The sequence below is a fragment of the Pelophylax lessonae genome, assembly GCF_965119305.1.
Source record: "Pelophylax lessonae genome assembly, chromosome: 13".
NCBI lineage: Eukaryota > Metazoa > Chordata > Amphibia > Anura > Ranidae > Pelophylax > Pelophylax lessonae.
Window position 1 is genome coordinate 19726153 of NC_138780.1, and position 11307 is coordinate 19737459.

General features: G+C 45.9%; 1 protein-coding gene across 1 annotated transcript in view; it reads left to right on the top strand.

The window, feature by feature from the left end:
- The window catches only part of LOC309569108 (uncharacterized protein), a gene marked incomplete at both ends in the record, with an annotated part of 152652 nt that overhangs the window by 11295 nt on the left and 130050 nt on the right, over positions 1-11307 (top strand). The window contains one exon of the mRNA XM_082274872.1: positions 8486-8740. Within this exon, the coding sequence (XP_082130998.1) occupies positions 8486-8740 (255 nt within the window). The remainder of the gene's footprint in view (positions 1-8485; positions 8741-11307) is intronic.

The following is an 11307-nucleotide window of genomic DNA, read 5'->3' on the forward strand; positions in this document are numbered from 1 at the left end:
CCTCTTTCTTTTATACCCTGAGCTACAAGCTATATTTAGAGGATCCTTGCATATCTACAGGAACCTGGAGTATAAGAGACCAAGCGCAGATTGATTCTTGCTGGCGTACGCCAACAGTAATCCACGGCATCTGGTAAGTGAGCCATCTTACCATTCAGCACCCGAGGTGAAGTGGAGGGTCACACCACTACTACATCAGTACGATTTTTTCACTGAAAGGACTTTTTTGCACCATTGCACTTTCTTCTTTCCAGCACTATAATATGAACTTTACATAAACCAGTGGAGCAACACCTCTGGTTTCTTCTATAAATTTATTTTTGCACGTATTATAATTTATTGCAATAAGGTTTCTTAAATATTATGGTTATTAATATTAATACAGATTGATGGGTACACCTTTTTATTGAATATCATTGATTTTTATTGAATAATATTGAAATCTTCACATTAATTCTTAAGATAATAAGTATATTATCATGCACAATATTTGTATATTTATAATATTTGTATTTTTCTAAGTTTATTTCTAGCACGATATGCACTTTATGGGTGGTATCCCTACACCCATATAGATAAGTATATCACTATATTGTCGCTATATTTATATAATTTTTGCACATAGCACATTTGCACAATATAAATAGTATTGGGGCTGACCAACCCCCTACCATCAGAGGTTAGCGCAGTTATCTCCCCTACACACTTATTCTATGTTGTCTAGTAACTATTTAAACTGACAAGGAGGCCTAACTCACATACTTGCCAACTGTCCCGTTTTTGCCGGAACAGTCCCGGCAAATAGGAGCCTGTCCCGGGTAATTTACATTGTCCAGGGAATGTACTTATTTACACTTTGCACTTACTTATTTACACTTTGCACTTTATTTATATTCACATATTCCATTTTTTGTATGGTCACACCTGAGCACATTTGATACTTTAGAATTGCAGGGAATTGTGATGAGAATTTTGAACTTTAGGCAGAAGTAGTGCAGCTGAATGGGAGAATTACGTATTCCAACTCAGCTACTTTGGCCTCAAGTTTAAAATTCCCTATTCAATTTAATTTTCCTTTATTGAGTAGACCCTATAATCTGATGATAAGTAGGTGGAGATGAATTATGTAGAGTGGGCGGAGCTTCAGGGAAGTGGGTGTGGTACGTAATTGATAGCTGTGCTGCAAAGTGTCCCTGGAAATTTTTTTCAAATGTTGGCAACTATGATCTCATACTTGTCAAGAATCACATCTGAAGTACATTTTGAAGTTCGTAGCGGAGCCGCGTGATTATTTGGCTCTTCCCGCCCTACACCAGTAATGACCCACCCTGTAGCTGGATCCAAATGACACCATCACACCTGTAACTTTTACAATAGTTTGTATTAAAAGAGGAGTATGGTCAAAAATGTTTTTGGTCGTACTTCTCTGTTGGGTAACAGGAATGCACTTACTTGTTCTCTACTGTGACCCAGAATCAGCCAACAGCAGGCTAAATCTCAACGTGAATTGCCATCACAAGGCCGCTCCAGGCTCAGGAAGGATCCTGACCATAATGTTGGGGTCCACCCAGATGCCTGATCTGCAGCTGACTCAGCCTCTCAGTGCACAACTGAGAGCCACAGCCAGTTGCTCCCATCTCCTCCCTGGCCCGGCACTCAAATGAGCACTGGAGGGGAAGAGCAGAGACTGACAGCCACCACTCTCTGCTCAGAGCAGAGTGAAAACTAATAGAGTGACCAAATTTCCAAACTGCCATTCAGGGACACTACACCTTCCAAAAAAATCAGCTTATGCAAGTGCACACTCTACCCAGAGTCACTGATCACACCCCCAAAAAAGGCCGCCACTTTGCCACTTTATTCACTGACAGTACTTGTCCTGGCCGGCTGAGCCCTGTTTTAGTTGTTCCAACGCTGGTTCTAAACTGCCTGGACACAAGAGGCAGTATTTATGATTTCTCCAATCACAAGCAGGGGGTGAGGATTGTGCCTCTCCAGACATTCCCGGCCAGGAAAAGTAGTGTCAGTAAGTAAAGCGGCAATGTGGCAGCCTTTTTTAGGGGCATCAAATCGGCCGGGGGGGTGGGGGGTGTTGCAATCCGGGACACGTGGTCACCCTAAGAACTAAGCAATCAGCGGTCATATAATTGCCCAACTCTATGCAAATAATTGTACCATCAACAGTATTCCTGCAATGCAGCCTTGCTCCTGCAGAAGTTATTTTACCTAACCACTGATCAATAGTACAGAGTCTGCTGGTTGGATTATTTGTGCAAGTGCTTACTCCCAGGAAGAGAGTATTTGTAATCCCAAGGTGAAAATCAGCCAAATCCCCTTGGTAGACCTCCTTGGTGGACAGTAACAGTGAAAAGAATAATAAAAAAACACTTTAAAGTGACAGTAAACTATGGTTTAAAAATGTATTCTATTCAAGTTTGTGTTCTTAGCTCAAAAAAGTCCCTTCTATTGCTCTCAACCTCCTTCAGATCTCCAAATTTCTTAGAGAAATTTAGAGAAAGTCCTTAGAGAATGACTACATTAATGACTGCATTATTTCTACATGGTCCTACACTGTATGTAGTAATGTAATCACTCTCTCTTGCTTACTCCAGAGATCCTGTATGGACTATGTGATTTGTAGTGTGAATAGAGCAGTGCACATGACCACAAATAACATGCACTCTTGTTCCAAAAAAAAGGAAGTGATGGCGGGAGGGAGTGGTTTAGTAACCCCAGGAGGATGTTGAAGGGGGCAGAAAAACACAGTAAAACAATTTCATGAAAAATGGTTGGTGCATACAGAGGTCAAGTCATTTTGAGACGTTTCATCTGCATGTGTGTCACTTCCACTTGTGGAGGGCATATGTACAGTATATAGTACAGTATAGTGTTGACCTGTGTTACCATGTAAGCTCTTCCTCGGGTCACAACCTCCCTCAATGGGTTCTTAGGGTGCCCACTCATTGTGGACTTTGTTGATTTTAGCTAGTATACTTTGAGGTATGGGCAGCATCACTCACTTATGCACCAATAATTCTCAGCACAACAAGGGACAGCGTAGCCAATACCAGCACAGCCAAATTGAATCCAGTGTAATTTCATGTGGTGAAGAAGATCAAGCCATGTCAACCTCCTGGAGTACTTGTGGTTAGGTGTATGTAATCGAACACTAAAGTCAATGTTTATGGTATTGTGTAAAGTTGTAAAGAAAGAGTAGCGGACAGCTGGCAGAGGAAACAGGTGACGGTGTCAGGTACAGGGGGCCCTGGTAGTGAGAGGACAGGGGTACTTCATATTCCCCATATTTCTATATCCATGATCAGGTCTGTATTGTTGGTAATCATTAGGTCAAGTACCGCATTGTTTCTTGTCGGTGCGTTCAGCATCTGACCCATAAAATTGTCCTGCAGAACATTTAGGAACTGCCGAGCCTTGGCTGAGTGTGCGGTCCCTTCTTCCCAGTCTACAGTATATCTTGATAATTAAAGTCCCCCATTATAATGACATTACCCATCCTTGCTGCCAATCCTATCTGTAAAAGGAGGTCCGCCTCCCCCTCCTCCCTCTGGTTGGGGGGCCTTTAATACGCCCAATATTACCTACTCCATAGTGCCTTCCCTTTTAAGTTGAACCCATAGGGATTCTGCCTCGTCCATAGCTCCATTATTAATATCATCCCTCCTATTTACCTGTACACAGGGCCGGTGCTTCCACTAGGCAAACTAGGGAGCCGCCTTAGGTGCATTGCCACCTAGGGGCTCAGCCATGAGTCGGCACTCTATCTCCATCACTAATGATCCTTGTGAGCTGAGGGGAGAGGCGGCAGTGGGCGAGGAAGAAGGGACAGAGGAAGATGATAGGTGTCTGGGGCAGTGGCAGAACTACCTGGCCTTGGCTTTCCACCGCTGTTTGGGGGGGCCCCAATAGGCAGGAAGGGAGCCCACCGGTGTGCTGCCTGCATGGTGATACTCTTTGGCTGGAGCTGAGTGGCCTAAACCCCGAGCAGGAAGTGATACTCTGCACTGAGCTGGTGCGCAGCCGTTCACATCCCTGGGTCAATATTAAGCAGGGAGCGGAGGAGAGCTGAACCTGAGCCGGAGCTTGGCACTGACTGCTGCTTCTCCATCCACCACGAGTCGGTTTGAGCCGTGGTGAGCGCTGTGGTCCAGGAGAGGAGCGTCCTGGGAAAAGGAATCACGGTGAAGGAGGGCAGAGTGCGGACCACTCTCTTCATACTGCCCAGTGGGTGTCCCCAGAACAGGGGATCGGGGTCCCGGGGTGTGACATGGAGGATCCCTGGTGTGAAAGGGAATCGGGGTCACCAGGTTTGCCATGGTGAATCGGAGTCACCAGGTGTGACATGGGGGATAGGGGTCACTGGGTGTAACAGGGGTTCGGGGTCACCATGTGTGCCCTGAGAAATTGGGGTCCCTTTGTGTGCCATGGGGGATTGATGTCCCCAGGTGTGACATGTAAAAACATCAGGGTCTCTCCGAGTATGACATGGAGGAACATCAGGGGCCCCTGGTGTGACATAGAGAAACATTGGGGTCACTGGGTATGACAGCATGACATTGAAGGATATTGGGGTCCCAGGATGTGACATGAAAAAACATCAAGGTCCCTGGGTGTGACATAGAGGGACATAAGGACATGAAGGAATATGGGGGTCACTGGGTATGACAGCATAACATGGAGGAAGCATCAGATCAGGATCACTGGGTATTACATAGAGGAGTTTTTTACCCTTTCCCTTTTTATTTATTTTTTTTGGGGTGGGGGGGTGCACGTAGCTGGTCTTGCCTAGGGCGTAAAATAGTCTACCACCGGCCCTGCCTGTACACTGTTCTTAATGTACAGACATACCCCTCCCCCTTTTTTACCTTCTCTATCCCTGAATGGTCGCCATCCAATCATGAGAGCTGTTGAACCAAGTCTCAGTTATCCCCACAAAATCTAAGTCCTCCTCAAACATCAGTAGCTCCAGCTCTCCCATCTTGTTGGCCAGGCTTCTGGCATTGGTATACAAACCTCGTAATTTTGACCTATTAGGCTGCTCTTGTTATTTTTCCCCATACCCACCCTGGGTTTAGGAGCTCTGAACACCCTATCGCTAATGTCCCCATTTGTGCCCTCTGAATCTTGCATTCAACTGGCTAATTCTACATCTGTACCCTCCCCCCATCACCTTCTGGCCTTCTCACAGCAGCAATATATCACGTAGTCTCTGCAGCTCTCTAACACACAGCCCAGCTCTGCCCTGGTCTCCTGGAACATGGAGCTCAAAGTAGATCACTTCAACTCTGGGCTTCTGGGAACTTTACTCTGCTGGCTCCAAGCCCTAGCACCACGAGGGCTCACTATCCACAGTCCACCCTTGCCCATTGCTAGGACTGGGTTTGTCAATACTACAGCAGCAACAACCAATGAAGATCCTGCTGTGTGCTCTCATCATTTGCAGTACTGAGGTATTAAAAGTTGTTCATATGAAAAGTTAATTTTCAATATTACTAATATAAAGTATAATATCTAAATAAAACATTTAAATAACAAATCTATTATTACACAACATTGTATTATATTTTCCAATTTGGTACATTGGAGATCATACACTAATGTCATTATTGCCTTGACAGGTGCATCCAGTCTAATGGAAGTTGTAGTTTCTCCCAACTAGGGATGATCGAATGGTTCGGGTCGACTATCGGTTCGGCCCGAACATTGGGTGTTCGAGGTTCGGCCGAATTTAGAACTTTTTGCCCAAAAAGTTCGGAATTCGGCAACCAGAACCGACCAAAATGCAATGGTTCAGGAAATGGGCTTTAAAAGCCAGTGATTGGACCAGAACCATTAGCAAAAGCCAATTGAGGGGGCAGGAGAATGCTAGGAATGTGATTGGAGTGACTAGGGGGTCCCTAGGCCAATCATTAGTGAATATGCCCCCCAGTATATAAGATAGCCCCCGCCAAATTCCTAGCATTGTTATACAGGACATGGAAGAGAGTGGAAGCAGTTCTGTTAATTTTACTTTAAAAGTGTCATTTAGCAATTATTAGTGTGAGAAAAGGGATATCTAGTGTAGTTAGGGTGCTATTTTACACTTTAGTTAGCTTCAAAAATTTAGTTTCTGTAGGGAAAGTGTGAAGTGTCAGGGTGACCGTAATGTAGTGTAGGGTGAACTGACAGTGACTGCTATGGCAGGGTGACCAAACCCTTCCATATCAGGGTGACCGCTATAGAGAAAAGCTAGTTTCTCTCAAGTCACTTTCGCTGCAGTAATATGGCTTCGCCCCTGTCAGCTTGCTTTTTGGCTGCAGGCGTCTATAGTGATTTTTTGAGCACATCTGAACATGTGTATAGGGGGTATATATACACACCCATGTCTGTATATATACACCTGCACATATATAGGTGTGAAAGGAGCAGAAAAAACTACTTGCGCTAATGAAATAATTAACACCCATATAGTTACACTCCTATCACACCTATATATGTCTGGGTGTGTATATACATATAAGTATGTGTGTATATACACCCGTATACACAAGTTCAGATGTTTTGCCTGCCTCCAAAGAACCCAAAAAAATGCCCAAAAAAACGCTAGCGCCAAAAAAAAAAAAAACGCCCAGGTGTGTTGTTGCAGGCATTTTTTTGGGGGTTTTTGGAGGCAGGCAAAACATCTGAACTTGTGTATACGGGTATATATACACACATACTTATATGTATATACACACCTAGACATATATAGGTGTGATAGTAGCAGAAATATATGCTTGCGCTAATGAAATCATTTACACTAATATGGTTACACTCCTATAACACCTATATCTGTCTAAGTGTAAAATACATATAAGTATGTGTGTATATATACCACTATACACAAGTTCAGATGTTTTTCCTGCCTCCAAAGAACCCAAAAAATGCCCATAAAAACGCCTGCTATTAAACCGGCAAGGTGTGAAAAGCGAGAAGCCACTAACCTGTTCTATAAGTGGCAAAATACAAACAATCTTTTTTTTTTATGGTTCTGGACATGCTACAGAGTTGAAACTTCACAGGTACACTTTTTAGACACCCCAGATACTAAATCCAAAGAAATTTTTTAATTTTTTTTATTTTTTTATTTTTTTTAATTTTTCCAATAATTGGCTCTCTATCAAAAATGAAAATTTTTAAGAACTTTTTTTTATGTGATTAACCGGTTGCCGACCGCCGCACGACTATATACTGCGGCGGTCAGCCCCGGCCAGGCAGAGTGACGTATCGGTACGTCACTCGCCTGTCACTGACTTGCGAGCCTATCGCGGGCGGGCGCGCGCCCGCCGCGGCTCGTTCACAGACAAGTCAGTGCGTGTGACCGGCGGACTCGATGTCCGCCAGTCACACTGCGATCGCTCCTGTGAAGGGAGAAAGACAGAGCAGCTTGTGTAAACAAGCTGCCTGTCAGTTCTCCCTGTGTAAAAGTGAAGATCTGTCCGTTCTACTATGTAGAACGGTTGATCTTTGCTTTTACACCAATAGGAATGTCCCTACACAGTTAGAATCATGCCCCTAGGACACACTTAACCCCTCCCTGTCCAATAAAGTTAACCCCTTCCCTGCCAGTGTCATTTTTGCAGTAACAGTGCATATGTATAGCACTGATTACTGCAGTAATGTCACTGGTACCCCCAAAAGTGTCAAAAATGTCAGTTAAGGGTCCGATCTGTCCGCCGCAATGTCGCAGTACCGAAAAAAAAATCGCAGATCGCCGCCATTACGCGTTAAAAAAAAAAACACCAAAAATGACAAAAATCTTTCCCTTTGTTAGTAAACGCGATAACTTTTGCGCAAACCAATCAAAATACGCTTTTTGCGATTTTTTTTACCAAACATAGGTAGCATAAAACAAATTGGCCGAAAAAAGTTAAAAAATTTTGATTTTTACTTTTTTTTTTGGGGAATTTCATATAAAAAAATGTGAAAAATATTGTTATTTTTGCAAAATTTACGCTCTTTTTTTGTTTATAGCGCGTGATCAAAAAATCGCACAGGTGATCAAATACCACCAAAAGAAAGCTCTGTTTGTGGGAAAAAAAGGACGTCAAATTCGTTTAGGTACAGCGTCGCACGACCGCGCAATTGTCCTATAAATTCACGCAGTAAAAAATCGCAAAAAAACCCCTGGTCCTTTAGCAGCCAAATCCTCCGGGGCTTAAGTGGTTAATAGTCCCTGGGGTATGACCCAGAACCCTAGGCACTTTTTAGGGGCATTTATTGGGTTTTAGGGCTTCAAAATGGTGTTTTTTGATTACCGAAGTTCGGGTCCCATTGATTTCAATGGGGTTCTGAAATCCGGGCCGAACTTTTGGGAAGTTCGGATGTTCTGACGGAACCGAACTTTTGAAAAGTTTGATCATCCCTACTCCCAACACAAAATGATATGTTTCCATCAATGGAGAGTCATAACTTCCTCAGATATAACAGATCTCATGTTATGTTTCAGATCCGGTCATCCTCCAGGCTCCATTCAATGTATATGAAGGTGACAACATATCTCTCCAATGTTACAGTCCACCTGGACGGATGGTAATGCAGACAATATTCTACAGCAGCAATCAGACACTTCGGAAATCCAACACCAACTATAATCTACTGCCTGTAAACTATACAGACCTGACAGCCACCTACAGATGTTCCAAACAACTCCTGACTATTATCAATAAGACATACAGTGCTGATACCACTATTTCCTATACAGGTAAATCCTGCTGAGTGGATTTAGATTTGTAGCTTTCAAAATGCTAATCAGTAAATTAAAATTATCTGATTACAAACCAGGGGCAGACTAGCAACGTTCGGCCTGCGGGTCTCATCAGAGCTCAGGACATGTTTCCAGTAATCCATGTCCTTAGTCTGCTTGTTTTCAGCAAACTGTTTGTGGGCTTTCTTGTGCCTCATCTTTAGAAGAGGCTTCCATCTGGGACGACAGCCATGCAGACCAATTTGATGCATTGTGCGGTGTATGGTCTGAGCACTGACAGGCTGACCCCCCACCCCATGGTGCAGTGATTCGGCCCCCTCCCAATTTCCCTCACCCCCCTCCCACTCTCCCAATCCTCCTCCTGACCACCATTCCAAGCCAGTGCCGGCCTGTGTATAGGGGGCGCCGGGGCGCTAACCCCCCCCCCCCCCCCCCCAAAAAAGATAAAAAAAAGAAAAAAAAAAGATTAGAACATTTTTTTTTAGCCCACCCACCACGGTCGCCGGGCTTAGTGGTGGCTATGGGGGGGGGGGGGGGGGGGGGGTTCCACCCGGCAGAGGAGCCGAATGGCTGCCTTCTGGGGGGTCACCTGGGTGCAGAGCACTGTGCTACGACACTCCCCACTTTTGTGATGTCCTGACTGTGATTGGTCCAGTCTCCAGCCTGGACCAATCATCATTCAGGACATCCTGACCCCATAATTGGGGCGGTGCCGGTGTGTGTGTCAGTCACGCTCCGTCACTGCCCGATCTCCTTCCCGCCGGACCAGTGTTGCCTGCCCGCCGCCGCCAAAGAAGAAAGAAGGAGAGGAGCAGCGCACCGTGGACGTCCCCTTTCCCGCCGGACCGGTTCCCGAATCCCACCGCCGTCAGAAGAAGAAGGAAGAGGACTTGAGGAGAGGAGCGTGGACGTCTCGTAGGCAGCCCAGGAGAGCAGGTAAGTGATTGCAGTGCGATGACATGACCTGTGACTGTGACATGACCTGTGACTGTGACATGACCTGTGACTGTGACATGACCTGACCTGTGACATGCCTGTACCATGACCTGTGACTGTGACATGACCTGACCTCTGACATGCCTGTACTATGACCTGTGACTGTGACATGACCTGTGACTGTTACATGACCTGACCTGTGACATGCCTGTACCATGACCTGTGACTGTGACATGACCTGTGACTGTGACAAGATCTGACCTGTGACATGCCTGTACCATGACCTGTGACTGTGACATGACCTGTGACTGTGACATGACCTGTGACATGCCTGTACCATGACCTGTGACTGTGACATGACCTGTGACTGTGACAAGACCTGACCTGTGACATGCCTGTACCATGACCTGTGACTGTGCCATGACCTGTGACTGTGCCATGACCTGTGACATGCCCTTACCATGACCTGTGACATGCCCTTACCATGACCTGTGACATGCCCTTACCATGACCTGTGACATGCCTATACCATCACCTGTGACATGCCTGTACCATCACCTGGGACATGCCTGTGCCATGCCCTTACCATGACCTGTGCCATGCCCTTACCATGACCTGTGACATGCCCTTACCATGACTTGTGCCATGCCTGTGCCATGACCTGTGCCATGACCTGTGCCATGCCCTTACCATCACCTGTGCCATGCCCTTACCATCACCTGTGCCATGTCTGTACCATGACTTGCACAATGCCTGTGCCATGCCTGTGTCATGACCTGTGCCATGACCTGTGACATGCCCATACCATCACCTGTGCCATGCCCTTGCCATCACCTGTGCCATGCCCTTACCATGACCTGTGACATGCATGTACCATGACCTGTGACATGCCTATACCATCACCTGTGACATGCCTGTGTCATGACCTGTGCCATGCCCTTACCATGACCTGTGACATGCCCTTACCATGACCTGTGCCATGCCTGCACCATGAACTGTGCCATGCCTGTGCCATGCCTGTGTCCTGACCTGTGCCATGACCTGTGACATGCCTGTACCATGACCTGTGCCATGACCTGTGACATGCCCTTACCATGACCTGTGACATGCCTATACCATCACCTCTGACATGCATGTACCATGATCTGTGCCATGCCCTTACCATGACCTGTGCCATGCCTGTGCCATGACCTGTGCCATGACCTGTGACATGCCCATACCATGACCTGTGCCATGCCCTTACCATGACCTGTGCCATGCCTGTACCATGACCTGTGACATGCCTATACCATCACCTGTGACATGCATGTACCATGACCTGTGACATGCCTATACCATCACTTGTGACATGCCTGTGCCATCACCTGTGACATGCCTGTACCATGACCTGTGTCATGACCTGTGACATGCCCTTACCATGACCTGTGACATGCTTATACCATCACCTGTGACATGCATGTACCATGACCTGTACCATGCCTTTACCATGACCTGTGACATGCCTGTGCCATGCTTGTGCCATGACCTGTGCCATGACCTGTGACATGCCCATACCATCACCTGTGCCATGCCCTTACCATGACCTGTGCCATGCTCTTACCATGACCTGTGACATGCCTATACCATCA